Here is a 17,037-nt window from a genome sequence, read left to right as displayed (position 1 = left end):
TTTTGTCTTAGATACTTCTGTAAGCAGTTTTATAGACGTTTTTTCTTTCCATTTTTAACACAATAACAAAAAAAGAGAAGAAACTCTTCTCTTGGTTGAAACTGAGAAGGTAAACCACTAAGCTTATTAAAGCAGGCAGGTCTTCATTTGCACATTCCTTTCTCATTTACTACAATTTATTATTTTGCTCTTAGATTTATTTGGCAATGTACATTTACTTTAATAATTCATCTGCAATCTGTACAATTCCTATTCAAAATAAGTGCAAATCAGTTTAAAGAGCCCATATGGCTCATATCTGAGGGGTGAGCTATTTGTAACAGTACATCTGGAAGGACTGTGGAGAATATGAGAATTAATTAATATTACACTTAAAAATCTATAGGCTCTAGGTTTAATCTGTTTTTTCAAATAATATTTAAGAAAAAATATTTGGTTTAACATTTCTAATATAATAAATTTTTAACAATTGTTCATAAATACTGAAATCACACTGTTAAATCAATCAAAACACAGATGGGCTAGAATAAATCAACCTTAAATTAGAAAATATCCCCCAGCTCAGAATCATTGAATCCAGACTTTGAGGAAATAAAAGATGGCATGCTCTAGTTCCCTCTCTCTCTCTTATTTATTTATTTATTTTTTTGGAGGGGGTGGTGGTACTTATCAACCAAATTGCTTACATTTTGTTATTCTCATTAGAATATGAATAAGCAAGGCTTTCCGATGGTAATTTGCATACTAGTCTCAAAGAAAACCTCATAATTTTTTTGAAAAGAAGAGCATTTCACAGGTCAAATATAAAAGCAGTCATCTTTGCTTAAGGACTTTCTGTTTTCTTTCCGTTTAAATTTACAACTAAGTTTTATATTTCTCTACAGCCAACAAAAATGCAATTAATACATATAAAAATGTATGAACTTTAACACTAGATAATTGCACTTAAATGGTGGCGCTATAATTAACTTCTCAGTCATGACTGGATTAACTCCCTGTCATTTCTGCTATACCATAATTGATGTGTTAACATTTCTATAGGATCTAGTCATATTCAGATTACTTTTTTAATTTATAGCCTCAGTTATGCCAAATTTCTGCTCCAAAAGAAAAGTCCTAATAAAGTGACAATAAATCTGGTTTTCAAATTTGGTTTTCTTTGGGAGCACCTTTGGACCTTACACACAACTAACATGCATGCCTCCGAAAACTTTGCTCAGGTCACCAGAGCGAAAATTAACACGAGCCTGATAAGGGCAGTTCTGTCGCCAACTTCTCCTACTTCTAAATTTCCAAAGGAAAGTAAATTACTTAAAATATTTTTCCAAGTCAGTAGTATAATTTCTCTAGGGTAAAACATCTTCCCAAGTTTCCAGAATTCTAAGCCTTGATTTCTGGCTTGTATTTCTATATTTCAGTAAAGTTTACAATTTGCTAATGCTGATGTGTGATAATCTAATAAAATCTGGCCTCAAAAGTTATAGGCCCAATTTACTAATAAAACCTAATTCAAATTCTCCTTGGGAAATGGGAATCATTAGAATCATTAGTGTCCAAGCAGTGGACCCGAATATCCTTGCCTTTTCAAGGCTAGAAAGACGTTGTCTCTATAATAAAGTCTAAGCAAGTAAGACAAGACTAATGTATAAGGATTCATTTATAGACAAAAAACAATAGCACCATGTATATAAACATTGACATTGGTTAATTAGCTAAATAAATGACTTGCATGAGACAACTGACCATTCTAGACTGAGATTACCCCACTCATTTCATCCTCATTTGTTATACAACTAATTGGATTAACCTGCAAAAAACTGAATGAACAAACTACTTAAGAAAATGTAATGGTAGTGAACTAACTGGTTAATGTGTTAATACGTTTGCAGCAACATGCCTACAAGCAATCCAAAGCACCACTTTGCAGTAAATCGTGTCAAATATATCAAAGCAAAACAGGTAAACAATATGTTGGGCGGTAAAACGAAACCTACATATCCTACTCCAAACTGTAATAACATTTACTCTAAAACTTTCTAAAACACAGCTCACTCTCAGGGTGATATCATGCCTTGCTATCTGCAGGCAGTAACGGTGCACAGTGAGCCTGCTGGCTCTTACCAAGCTCCTAGGCTTCTCTCTATCAGCTATCTGGTTTGAAAGACATGTAGAAATTAGGGTTCAGATAGTTTTAAGGGACTGGCCCCAAACCAGATAGTACAATACGATTCTTTGCCTTGTCTATCTCACACACTTTCTGATGATCGAATGAGATACTTCATGATATAAATGCTAGCTAAATGCTAGTTATTATTCTTTGTATACTTAGATTTAGAAAAAAGCCTTAAACATATTTTTACTTGAAACTTTTAGAAGGCTCCTAAGGCATTTGATCTTCTGAAAAAAAAAATGGCAAAATCGCTATGGGAGTATTCAGAAAGAAAATGCAATGTAATGTAAGGATCGTGTTCGAGCAAGAATCTCATAGTGTAAATACCATTTATGTGCATTGGTTTGATTTTCTCAGCAGAACTGTGTTGCACGGCTTGTTCTCATGTTTTCACCCTCTCACACGTTTAAGAGGGAAATGACCACTTCATTACCCTAAATATAATTTTACCTGTCATATAATATTATCTCTTAGGAATAGATTTATTATTCAAGAAATTTTACCATACATTTGATTGGTTAATACTGATGAAGGTGGAAAAAACTTAAATTTATTTCTACTGGGTATACCTAGGTATAACACATTACCGAGCTTGAAATACATGTTTTATATACATTAAAAACAATGTCATTTGGATAACCAAATATAGTTATAATAAAAATTTGCAGATCTGGATATTTTGAGATCTAACAATATATTCTGAAACACAGCAATTATTAAAAGTAAACAAGATACCTTCCTGTTACCTAACCCTACTGTTTCTATAAAGAGGTTTTACTCTGTGTGTTTTAATCATGATTTAACAAAATTCCATCTAAACTGAGAAGCAACTCTTGCAAATATCCCAAACTAGGTACAGCTAAGAAGGGTTAGGGACCTATGCAAATGTGCCGTCAAGAACAAAAAGCAAATAAAATGAGTAACGGTGCCTTGCATATACAAAACATTTAGTAAGTTTTTGTTTTTTAATAATATATGCTGTTAATTAACAGGCAAGTCTTAAAATGAAAATGTTTATTGATATTAAATCAATGAATCTGTTGTCATAATGTTTTAACACATGCAAATGAATAAACAGGAAGGACCAGACACACTGCCGACTTTCAATCTTAGAATTACCGACGTGGCAGAGTGCACTCCATTTTATGTTATCAGAACCCTAAATGTGAATAACATTTTTGTAAGAAATAATTTTCAATAAGGGAGAAGCAAATTATAAGGTCTCTGTGGTCAATTCTTTAAAAAGTGAAGTTTATGTTGAGTATCTATTGCTAAATATATCTATTTTTGACCTATTTTGACTTTCATATTTACTTAAATCAGAACAGTGATGCAATATAATCTAATATTGCATCGAAATCATGCAATATTGTAGACAAAATCATATGGCACAAAAGTCACTACTGAAAATATCGTTTATTCCACAATTAGTGTACTTCACTACGTTCAGTATAACTATCTTCTCTGACACACAATAATTTATTTTAATAATTTATTTATGCAGGCTTTATCTTTGATTATGCCATAAGCATAAATTCTTAGAAATGAAGTTACAGACTTAAAGGAAGTGAATAAGTTAAAGTTTCTATCCTCTACTACTAAACATATTTCATAAAGGTTTTATCCACATCTTTTGTAGGAATTTAAATAAAGTTCCTATCCTCTATTACTAAACATATTTCATAAAGGTTTTATCCATTTAAATTCCTACAAGAGATGCTCCTGTATGTGGGTATTAACATTAAAAAAAATCTTTGGCAATTGATAGGCAAAAATGGAATCTGGCTGCTTTATTTTATAATCACTGTGTCTGGAAAAATTACTAAAGTCAAGAGTTTTTTTTTGAAGGTTTCATGAAGTATGTTTCCCATTGAGAAAAAGACATTAATAAATAACAAAAGGCTATGTTCATTATTGATAAAAAATTAATAATACACTAAATAAAGCAATGTTTTAGTTAGTGATTATCTTTAAAAGATTTCATAAATATATACCAATCACTTAGTTCTTACAATGCTGTTGAACAAATGGCTGGTCTCAATGTCTATCAAAGGAAATGTTTTTAGGAGGTTCTTTTCACTTTTTTTGATCTTTCCATATGACGTTTATACTACAGCCAAGGCAATGAAGGTAACTGACTCTTAAACTACTAGAACAAATGGCAGAGTTTGTGATATCGATTAAAATTGATAAAGGATTTATCAAAGAAGGGGTTTGATAGGCATATTTACTTTCCACTCAATATAAAAGAACTTCTGGATTGGCCAAATTAAGCGTTGTCACATAGACAATAAAATTTGATTTCTCCTTTGAATCATTGTTTTGAAATAATCTCATAACGTCTAGTTCTAGAAACGATAGATAGTTCTATAAACATGACACAATGCTTTTTAGACAGGGAATATGTAATTCTGAGGAGCTTTTCTCAAGTGAAAAAACTGAGTTAATAATTGAGTATAATTAAGGTGGCCTAATAGCTACAGAAATAAGTCTAATTTTTATATGTAGAGTCCTTGTCTTAGAAAAAAAATGTACATTTAAAAATTTAGATAAAAGATTACCTCTTATGTATTAAAAGGAAATGGGTAATTTGTCAGGTCTATGCAGTATGATTTTTAAGAGTATGACTAGCATTTGAATTTTGATTTAATATTTGAAAAAAATTAGAGTGAACAGAATAAAAGGTGCATACTTATAATATATAATAAATATAATGAACAGACAAGTTAAGGCTGAAGTATTCTAAGAAAGAAAAAAAGAGGCGGGCTGTATTACCACAGAAAATGGAAGGGCAGGAACCGGAGGCCCAGATAATGCACACGGCTAGTTCGTCTGACTCCAGTGAAATGGTCAGTAAATGACATCACTGTGCCAACCACAAAGAAGAGCTCCAGGCCCTCTGAAAAACATTTTTCAAAGCCCCAAGGAAACCTAAGCAGTCTCTGCAAATTTTTTTTCCAGTTTATGAAAATTGGATTCCTATAAAAGAAAAATGGGCCATTTTTACTGCAACAAAAACTGATTTGTAAAAGCTGGAAGCAGTTTAAAAATACTCAACATGAGGTTCTTGTTAGTCTTGAAAAGTAAAAGTTATAATAAAAAAACGGTCTAAAAATATGGTACGAAGACATGGTAAAAAGGGGGAGAAAAGCTAGTCTTACGCCTATTATTTTTAATTAGCTTCAATAGCAAGTCCCACTTTACTTTCTAACACCAGTTCAGATATGGGGAGGGGAAGATTTACATCGGACCCTCTGGGATTGGCAACTCTGTAACTAATGGCTTGGAGCCCTAATGTATTTTGCATTACCCCTAAATGTCAGGAAATTCTGGCGCCAAAAGGTTCAAACTGATACTGACACATGTCTAAAACCCAAGATCCGCTGTCCAACTGCCAAGATCTATTTTATCAAACATCTAGTCTCTCTTGTAGAATAGGATAGATGAGTTGAACGGTTTTCAGTGTTTCCAATTAAACTGCCTTGCTATATTACAAAAATGTAGGCATCCAGATTAAGAAGGAGCCCCTGCTTTGGATTTTAAGAAAAACATTAATTTGACCTGTTTAAAGGATTCTCTAAATCTGGCGTAGTTTCCGCATTTTAACAGATTTGTCCATTACTAAACTTTGCCATTTTAGGAAGAAAGCAAAGAATTTTTCTTAAAACTAAAGAATTTTTTCCAAATTCTTTGCAAAGAATTTTTCTTAAAACAATTTTAAAAAACCTCTTATCATACAAATTAGAAAGTTATTCTTTACCCTGCAGGAACTTGGGGTCACCTACTTTACCTGAACCTGCGGAAACTGATGTTAAAAAACCACAAAGACTGAAAAGCCACACGCCCTGGCCGAAGGGCACAACACTGCACACTGCCGCTGCTTCACGTTCTCAAACCATCAGAAACGATGACAACGATAAAATTCACGTTTCATACACTAATTTTTTTACTATTCTTTTCCCAGGTAACTTGACAGTGCTCACTTACCAAAGACATGATAAAGAACAGAGTGGGGAAAGAATCTGAAGTCATCTGGATAATTTCCATGTTCAAAATAAAGCAATCTTAAAATAGATAACATTCCCCCTTTTTCAAAGTATTTAAAAATCAGCTTTCTAATATTCAAAATTCAATCAAGGCATTGTTTTTTTCATAGCTAACCTAAATTCTTCATGTTGTCCATTACGTCTGCTTATTCATATCTCCACAGTGAGGATGGAGAGAGTTAAGAGTTCAACACCTTCTGGTTACATTTCTTGAAAAAATTCCTATTTTGCTTAAAATCAGTTAAAATAAAAATTTTCAAAAGTATGATTTTAAGTCAATGTTATTTGATCTAACAGACTCTAAATTTATCTACTGGATATCAGAAACTGAAAGGTAGCCATTAGTTTCAAATTTCACATCTGGGACATTATGTGGCAAACTTTCGTGCCAAAATATGTGAATAATTATGCAGCAATTTAAAATACTTAAATCTTTGCAGAATTAAAAAATATGCCAGAGTTAAGATCTATGGTTTGTAACTATCAAAGAACACAGAAATCCTATTATAACTGAATCTCAACCAACCGAAAAAGAGTGAATAAAAGCCTGAATAAATGATTCCGGAGTAAAAAATGCAGGAAGAACGACTGTGAGTTTGGGCTACACTGTAGATTTTCTTTCTGTCTCTGCTGATCCAATTGAGAATCCCTTCTTATCTGATCTATTACCTACAAAGAAACTGAAGAAATTCATTGTAAATTGTTTCTTCTGGAAACAGAAAAAAGACAATGATACAGTTGCGTAATTTAAGGCCTGAAAAATTACAAAAGACAAGAGTCGAAAGACTTAACTTTCTCAGGGGAAGTTCTTTTTAAAGGGCAAACAATTCTCAAATCAAAACGATTATAATAAATGAGTATATCACTCTTTTGACTTGAAAATAGTCTACGGTAAGTTTTATTAACTAATCTTTTAAGCCAACATTACTGTGATGTGCCTTTTATGATATGAAAGAAGCTACCTAAATATTTTTACCCTTGTAAAGGAACTGAATTTATGAAGGTAAGAGACTCTTCCCAGTCGTTTATAAGAAATTATCAACAGAATTAAGGAATAAAATTGTGAAACCTTTGAATACGGCATGTAACTTAATCATCGAGTACAGCCATTTCTCAAAACACTTTCATTGTTTTATAAAATGACCATTTTTAAAAATCAGAAGTGAGAGATTTTCCTGAATTGAGCTCATAAGTTCTTTTTCTTTTTTTGTACGTGCAATGTTAATGAAATGTTCAGGTTCTTAACAATCACATAATTATATATAAAAACAAAAGTAAGTCTTCCTCAAATAAGTAATACACAATTAGTATCTGTGTGCCTTTATTAGACTGGCAGTACCTGATGGAGATAGAAACATAATGCTTCGTTCAAGGTGAAACATAAATGGCAGAACAATGAAGCTCATAAATGCCATTACCAAAAACCTTCTATGTAAATATTAGGATTGTAAAACCAAATCATTCCTTACTCTCTAGTTATGTCTTAGAAAACATCTGTCCAGTGAAGTGTCCCACAATGGAGTATAGTAGTTATGATGATTAAATAGAGCCTCTATTTAAATAATTACAGCTCACATAGACAGAAACACCAGAAGTAGTCAAAAGCCATTCGCTTTCTGGTGTGCGACCACGTTTAATTTTCACTTCCTAAGGCCAGGAGTTTCTTACCACGACAATTCAGTACACCAATAAAACGATGTCTGAAGCGCTATGATTTATTCACAGTCCTCTACAGAACACTGTGCTGCACCTACAGCTACCGTATTTCATGTAATACTACGTTTTCCCACTACGCTTTTAAACTCTGGGTCATGACCATCGATGAGTTGTGAAACCATCATAGTGGCTGCAATCTGTACTTCAAAACTAAAACCACAGAATAAAATGGACTATATCATGGTGCATTACAGGTAGTAAAAGTAATTACTGTTTAAGGAATTTGTGTTACATGTACACACACCCACACATATATACAAACAAGTGTGTGTGTGTGCACTGGGCTGCGATGTGAGAGGTATTTCTTAATGTGGTTGTAGCAAAGTCACTACAATATGCTGCGTTTCCTCCAAATTAGACATCATGTTTGAAAGAACATAAGCTTTAGAGACATAGAGACCTGAGTTCAACCTTTTTTCTGTACCATCTTACTTGTGTGAGTTAAATTAGTGTCTTGTGAGTTAAATTAGTTACTTAAATTAGTGTCTTGATTTCTTCATTTGTAAAATTCCTGTAATAGCTGCTTTAAATACCTGCTTTAAAACACTGCTACGCAGGTTAAAATAAATGTGACGAATATTTGTAAAATGGATTATATACAACAGATGATCAATAATGGTTACAAGAGTTATTATTGGATTAAATGGCTTATTAAAAGTGATCATTAAGGAGTTATAAAATATTAGCCATGATTGTACCCTTTCATCTAAAAAATACATAAACACATCCTCCAAACAGAAAATAGTTTATGCTGAAGAAAAGCAGAATTTTAGAAGAGGAAATTAAATAAATTAAAGAAGAAATAACTAGTCCTATTGGCTAATAGCTATTCTTCAGACTAGTTTAATGTGAAATTTCAACAGCTAGCCTAAATTAAAATATTACACTCTACACTTCTAGATAGGATATGAAGGAGAAAATATTGTTTACGCATTCTAGTACTATTTTAAAAATCAATTTTAGAACAATGCTGGCATGTCAAATTTTTTTCCTTAAATGTTTTATTTGAATGCCATCCACAGAGGAAAAGTCTTTAATCAAAGTATGAACTTTTTAAAACAGTAATGGCTGAATAATTGTTAAAATACATATCCTGTATTCTTATTTTAAATTATATTTTACTGGCTTTGGAAAACACTTAGGACACAATCTGGGTTCATTAATTTGGCAAAAGTACTGTCTCTTCCAACAGACAGCCTGTGTTTTCAAAGTGATGAGCATGTGTGCTTTTCAGACCTGTGATCTCCTTTTTTAACATAGAAAATGTGACTTCATAAACTAATTTAAAATCGAATGAGTATGTTCTTGAAAATATTGAGTATTTTGTACTCTTTAATGAAAAAAGATAGAAAACTGGGGAATAAAGAGATGTCTAGCTTTTCAAAATCAAAGGAATCACTATATATTAGATTTTTCTTGGAAAGACTGTTTACCTGCCAGGAAATGAATGCTGCCCGACTACGTCTCCATTCTGAAGGTGATAATCATTGAAGAAATCTGGACTTATGGCTCCTTCAGAGGCAATTAATCCATCTAGGAAAAAGGGAAATAGTAACTAGTAAAACATATTTGCAGGAAATAAAAAAGAAACTATTCTATCAAGCAATACAACAGAAGATAACCTGCATATTTAATCTGGTAAGACAAATGCTAGCATGACTTGGGAGTGTGAACAGAAGACCACACAGGCTAAGTGTTCCCCTACAGCAAGGCAGCACGACGAATGAACAAATGTTCAGCTGAGCACCTACTATCTAGCAGCACTCTACTAGGACAGAGGTTAGTAAGACAACCTCTGCCTTCAAGGGGCTTAGAGTCTTGTGAAGACAGAAAAGGACAGGCGTGAGGTGAGGTAGGGAGGAACAGTATGGATGGTCCAGGCAACGGAAACAGGATGAATAAAGACATGGAGAAATGGGGTCAGTAAAGAGCCAAACTCTAGTACGTCTCATACTTTATATGCAGACAGCTTCATTCGTATGACATGGTTAGGGAATTAGATATTTCAAATAAGTGAATCTCTAAATAAGCAATGCTTGACAAACCTTTAAACACACAAATGTGTTAGAAATCTTTATAAATATATTTTACACACCTTGTTTTTAAAAAGTGTAGTGAATGTAATTTAAATACTTCTTGACCCAACCTTCATTAGAAGCATCAATTATTACATAGTCGTGCTGTAGGTTATCAGATACATCTGACTACCTATGCTAAGTGTCTCTACACCAATATGCTTTTAAGTTCTTTCAAGTTCCTTATAAAGTGCTTCTTTTCCTAAATCGAAGTCTTTATTACTTCTGCCTGACTGTAGAGGAATACTATTTTCTCGTTTGCTCCAAAGTCCAGATAACCTGTTTTTGATAAAATCACGAGTAAGTTAACAATAAGAAGGACTTGAGGAAAAGCCCTAAACGAAGGCTGCAGAGCCATCCTGCGTGCAGAACAAACATATACTTCAATCTGTGGCTCTTCCAATAACTATTCAGAAAGCCCTGAGGACTTTGAAGTGTCCTGTTTTGAAAGTATTCTGGGTTGTTAAGTGACCTCCGGATAAATACTGACTAGGTCATACCCACAACATCATTTATAAATCTGGTGCATAGTAAGCAAATTATTCATTCACCAGATGACCATTTTACATCTACCATATGCGTAATAATACTTTCCTAGGTCCCATGAGAAATACAAAAAATACAAGACATAATTTCTGTTTTCTAGAATTTCAGGTTAAGTAAAATATAAGACAAACACTTAAGATACAATTAAATAATACATTTCATTAATAAATGATATGCAACAGGAATAAACATGGTATGTACCAAAATGAGCGCTAGAGACAGAAAAAGGGGGGTAGAAACACCCTGCTTGGGGAGGGAGGTTGGCAGAGGTGCAACTGACTTGTCTTGAAAGGTAAGTATTTAACAACAAAACTTATTTAAAGAGTAAAGGTATTAAAAATTGAGCGAATGGAAAAAAGCAATACCGTCAGCAAATGAGTAAGTGAGATGATCTGTATTTCCGTAAGACTCCTACACTACTCATTTGCTGCATATATATATCCGTTTGTTACATATCATGTACAAAGGACTTACACTACTATTTAATTGTCGAATTGTCAGTGAATACCTTTAGTATTTGTCTTATTACTTCAGTAAATTTAAAATACTTAAGAGGTAGCTTAAAAGAGTCTAATATTTAGACTAGTTTCTATGTCCTCTAAAAGTTTAAGATTCTATAAATCAAAGACCAGCTAAACATTAAAAAGTTACAAAGAAAATGAAATTGTGGGAAATGCCAACACACTACAGAGAGTTGACCAGCTTAAAAAAAAAAAATTAATTTTATATGAATCTAACACTTTGTGAAAATCTGGCTAAAGTAACGAGGTTAAGACCACAAAAATCAACAAGCTCCTCTGTTAAATTAAAACCAAATAAGTGAGGATCAGGGTTTAAGAAATATGGCAGTTTTAGAGGAACAAAGCGAAGTAAAATGCCAAAAGAAAAATGTACACCACACTTTGAAAATGAATTCAAAGATATTCGCCATGCCAGTAGAATAAAATATTCTAACACCCAGAAATACTTTATATATAAAGACAACTAAATTAAATGACACCTGAATTATATTTTAAAAGTTTATATCACATGAAACATGTCCTAGGAAAGTGAGCCAGATTAGGAAGAAATTATATAAAAAACTCTTGTCAAATTCTCAACATCTTCAGTTTGATTCAGAGCTCCCATCATCTCCAAAGGGAAAAATGAGGAGGAAAAGGACAAATGGAATAGAGAGAGGGAACTACAGACTGGGAGCTCATCAAATAGAGATCAAACTAAGTATTTCTGAGCTTAAAGATTCAGCCAGAAATTTTATAAACCCCAAATACAACTAGTTTAACAATGTTATAAGCCTGATATTATGCGAGTAAAGAGAAAATTTATACTCGTGAACTTAATTTTTATTAATCCTGGGACACTGCAATTCACTCTGTAAACTACAGCTTCTACGACACCCTTTAGTGGCTTGACAAAATTTAGGCAACTCTGACATATGAGCAACCTTTCTTCACTAGAATGAGATATAAAAGTTAAATTACACCTTAAATTAAATCCTCAAGTCAAGGACCCCAACTTCTTTGGAACTATCTGTTTCTCAGCATTCTGCATCCAAAATTAATTCTTTTATAGAAATAATAAAAAGGAATCACATGTTCTGCATTACGAACTCCAGATAAATCTAGGAGTGTCCTTCTCAGGCTCCTGGTCTAACCTTATGGTTTCAAAGATGGCAACAAGGAACCAAAGCATTTCATGCACCATCTAAACAATCAGAAAGCAAACAGGACAGAGATGATGTACACCAGAGCACTCGGTAGAGCATCACGTACATTATTAATTATATGAAGCCTTGATACCAGGGTTATATATCACACACCTTTCTCAGGTGTTCCAAGTAATGATGATAAATATGCTTACGAGTAGAATGGGGTACATAGTAGATCAAGGATGAAATCAAAGCAAATTTATTGTTAGCACAGGTAATTTATGACTTGTGATTTCTAAAAGTCAAAAAACTGGCTTATACTCATTGTAAATAAAAGTAAAATGTGAAAAAATGATTCCTTCTTACACATTGTTGCTGAAATAAACTTTGTTTTTTAAAAGTCAATGGAAACATAACTAGCTAACAGTGAAATTGTGATTGTGTGGGAGAAAATAGATATCAATAATGAAGAAAACGAAAAAAGAAATGACGAAAATAGGTAGTAAATCACAGCTTATTTGGCTGTGCCTGATAAAACACACCAGAAAAACACAAAGGTAAATGAAAACTGTTGTTTTACAATGATTCTAAAGACAGAAACAAGCCATAGTCCAGACATATATTTATTTACATGTTAAATGCTAAGAATAAGATTCACCACAATTGATGAGGAATGATCAAAAAGGGAAAAGTCATTTAGAAGTGTACAGTATCAACACAGCTTTGTAAGTTATAATGTACTTTCTCCGCTGGTAAAAGTACTAAAACAAACAGCATGAAAGAAAGAGAAATTAATCAGTGGTTATAATCCAATAGGTTCGGACTCTAGAGAAACAACACTGTAACTAAAGGGGATGCTCGGTTCCTACTCCATAAGACGATGCTAAGATCCTTTCTAAAAAGAAAAGCAAGAAACAGACACATTCTGACATACTTAACTGTCGGAAAATATAGGAGGCCATTCTAATGACTAAGAAGCAGCCGATGCTATTTCATTTTAAAGCAGAAGGAGACCCAGGGACTCCTGGGCCGTTCGCTTAACCTCTGTGGCTGAAGCTGCTTTGATCGGAAGCAACCTAAAGTTTCATGGAGGCCAGGGGCTGAAATAAGATGTCTCTTGCATTCGAACAAATCTGCAGTATTAAAAATTCCTCTTGGAGTTTCTGACGACACAACTGCACACTGTGAAAGAGGCTGGCACTATCTAGATTTCATAGTATATGTTAAGAGATACTATAGAGATTCATCTAATAGATGAACTATTCATGAAAAATGAACTAGGTAAAATAATTATCTAAAAAAATAGATGGCTTGATATGAGAACTATATCTTTAAACTCATAGCAATGAAATCTCCACAGTCAACTATCTACCGTATCGCCAGGCTACAGGTATTAAAAAACAACTATGATGATATCTAATGATAATACTTCACCCCCAAATCCTTAAAATTATATTTTTTTCCATCAGTGGTAGTTGTTTTGAAATTTTGAAGTTTTATATATAAAAAAATATATAATTTAGAATTATACAAAGCACGTTATAATTATAAAATATCTCACAGAAAAATGTTTATGATTTTCATTTTAAGAGGTTAATTTAAGTGAATTAATTCTGGAAATGTGGTATAACTTTTTAGAAATCTATTCTAAAACTCTAATTGCATTAAAACAACAAAGTTGACTATTGCGGTAGTTAAAAGTTTTACTCAGGTTTGCAGACTGGGAATTGATTCACACTGAAAAACAGCTATCAGTCTTCAAAGCAAGAAACCTGATTCCAAGAAATCCTGATTTCTATCAACAAAAAAATTCATATCATATATATTTTACATCATTGTACTTCATGAATATCTGAATATGTATGGAACAGCTGCTTGCCATTACTGAACTGAGACATTCTGGTTGGTTGAAATTAATGATCTCCACCATCTGGTTTGAAACACAAAACGGTATTTCATAACTACTGTAAAGTTCAGTTAGGAAGAAATCTATTTAATATCAAAGTAAAGTATCAATTTTCTGGGATTCAAGTATCTATATCAAATATAAAAATAATGCAGTGTTTATGGGCAATTTGCACGATACACAATTATGAAAACTCATGAATCAAACATAGTAGGAAAAAAGTGAGCTATTAATTCAGATATAATTACTTTAATGCTTTTCATTTAAAACCTACTGCAGATCTCAACTAGAAATCCTTTCCTTCCTGTCGTCAACTAAATGACTTCAATGAAGTAATATCAATATTGGCATCAGCGCAACACATAAAAAGCCAAAATACTCAAAACCTTACCAATCTTTGTGCCAAACTCATCCCTGGAAAGAGGCAGTTAGGCAGAATCAACAAGGTTATAATATATGTAAGATTTATGCAAAAATTAAATTTTACCTTGAAAACACTAGCAGAGTTTAGAAGGAAAAAATTAAAACTATTGCTATAAAATATCTAAATCATCCCAACCAAATAGAGTTTACTACTTTGAAACTAAACCAAAACAATAGCAAAATTAGACTTAAAATATATGGAAAACAAAACATAAATTAGTAAATTATACATTTAAATAAATGAAGAATAGTGAAAAATGAAAATTACATTTTCCAACAGAAGTCAGAAATCTTGAAGATGTCACTTTAAGTTCTATATCCTAGAATGTAAGAAACTAAGAGCAATTAATCTTCCTGGCTACAGCCCTTTTTATGGACATCACATCAAAGACAAACAGGAAAAAATCGCAGTGACTGAACAGGTCTGCTTGGTATGGACTGATGTTGCGTCTGAAACCTCCATCCAGCACAAGAGCATCCATGTGCTGAAAGAAGTGTCTGTGAAGCTTGGGAATGAGCAAGGCTGGCAGACTGAAATCCCAACTTGCAGCTCGCAGACAAACGGTTTAGTTTTGCGTTGACTGTGGTCTTACCCGAGTTGTAGAAAAGGTCGGGTCTTTCGAGAATGTCTCCTTCGTGGATGTATGGCTCAATTCGGTCATCGCCGTACAAGTACTGCTCGCTCTCATCCATCTGACGACTCTCTACCATCTCCAACCACTGAGAGTTGTGCCAGCGAAACTTTTCACTCTGAATTTTCTTAGCCCATTCTTCATCATATTCCTATTAAAAACAAACGATCAACTATTATCACATAAGCTTAGGCAGGAACTCCCTTGGTGCTCAGAAAACAGTGCTTTCACCTCGTGGGAAGAGAATGGGGGTGCTTCACTTGGCTCAGAGGATACATTAATGATACCTGTTCAGAATTATTTTGTACAGCATCAGTAAAAATCAATTAAATACATATATTAAAGACATCTGTTAGGTTTACCAATCGCCGATGGCAATGGCAAAAACTGGAAAAGTTTAAATTTCACAAGTTTTTTAATTACTAGAACATGGGTAAGCAATCAGTCTTCAGTCCTGTGGCTATAATTACTTGTGACATTAATGACAGGTGGTGAAGCATTAAAATTCATCTTTTGCTGTATCTTTTTGTTTAGATAATTTTCAGCAGCAAAAAAAGCACTAGTAAAGTTTTTCTCCTAACTACTGAAATGGTTACTACAGAAAACAAGTAGCAGATTTTAACTTAATTTTGTCTTAAGCACAAAATAATAATGTTATCTTATTTGGTCATAATTGTTTCTTTAAATGTCTATCTCCTGCTTCAACCCTGAAGTCCTAAGGAGCAAGATGGTGGCTTACTCACTGCTCCATCTGTAATACCTGTTCACATGGAAAATCCTTAGTGAATGTTTCTGAAGGAAAACAGGCCAATTATTATAAACTACACCTGAATCTATCCAGCTTCCCACTTTTCCCACAGGTTATGGCTATGTCTGACTAGTGTATTCACTTAATTAATGGACCATACTACTGATTTCATAGATGAAAAAAAAAAATGCTTCAGGTATTTCTTATCCTAATCTTAGGGTTCTTAGTTTTAAATTCCTCTGTCAATATCTTTAACACTTTTGGTTATAGTTATCTAAAAAGTTGGAAAGGTGCCAGCTAATAGTACTGTCCTCCAACAGTCAGGATGCTCATGATCATGGACCAAATACACACTTTAGTCAAATAGTTGAGCAGTTTCCATACAGATTGATGCTCAAGTCAAAATCTGTCATCACAGAATGAGTTTCTGGGATGTAAGAATAAGTCTGAAATTTTACAATTATTATCTTGTTAAATTTTAAGTTTCACGTTATCAATAATTCTCTTAGCAGTGTCAGCTGTCAAATTGTGTATTCTAACTGCACATCTTTGAAAATATATAGATGCTCCATTTCAGCTGAGGTTAGTGGAGGCAGAATATATTTTTTGGCTATGGTACTGCTAATGACAATTTGCCACCAAATTATTAAGCTTTCCTTCTTTCGAATAGTTATCTATTAACATCCCTATTAGTTGTCTCTTTCTTAATTATTTAAACTTAAATTACATAAAAGCAGAACTATCATAAGTATTATTGTATTTTACTTTAAAATAATAAACATTTATTAATTCAACTATTATAATTTTTAAATCAGGGGTCCCCCTATTAGAAGTGGCCAGATAATTCAAGAACACTGAAGTAACCTTGGGCAGCAATGGGGAAAGGCAATGAAAGAGAGGACAGATGAACATTTGGCAGGATAAGTGGAGAATGTATTCTTTAGTGAACGAGAATATAACAACCAACCTCCTAGGTCAACTTTCGGCACTAAGATTCTATGAAGGGGTTGAACTGTTGACCAATGAATGATATGGGAGGAAGCAGCTTCTGATCTGCTAAGTATAGTACACTGCACATTATATTCTCAATCAGCTCCTCTCTGACACGGCCACACATGGGTGTCAGG

General features: G+C 33.2%; 1 protein-coding gene across 1 annotated transcript in view; it reads right to left on the bottom strand.

Moving 5' to 3' along the window:
- KIFAP3 (kinesin associated protein 3) overlaps positions 1 to 17,037 on the bottom strand; it is a 108,132-nt gene that overhangs the window by 20,492 nt on the left and 70,603 nt on the right. The window contains exons 19-20 of the mRNA XM_025044005.1: positions 15,124 to 15,313; positions 9,366 to 9,465 (exon numbers count right to left, since the gene is read on the bottom strand). Coding sequence (XP_024899773.1) covers positions 9,366 to 9,465; positions 15,124 to 15,313 — 290 coding nt within the window. The remainder of the gene's footprint in view (positions 1 to 9,365; positions 9,466 to 15,123; positions 15,314 to 17,037) is intronic.

Source organism: Pteropus alecto, unplaced genomic scaffold (genome assembly GCF_000325575.1).
Source record: "Pteropus alecto unplaced genomic scaffold, ASM32557v1 scaffold101, whole genome shotgun sequence".
NCBI classification, from domain to species: Eukaryota; Metazoa; Chordata; class Mammalia; order Chiroptera; family Pteropodidae; genus Pteropus; species Pteropus alecto.
This window is presented reverse-complemented; position numbering and strand designations above follow the sequence as displayed.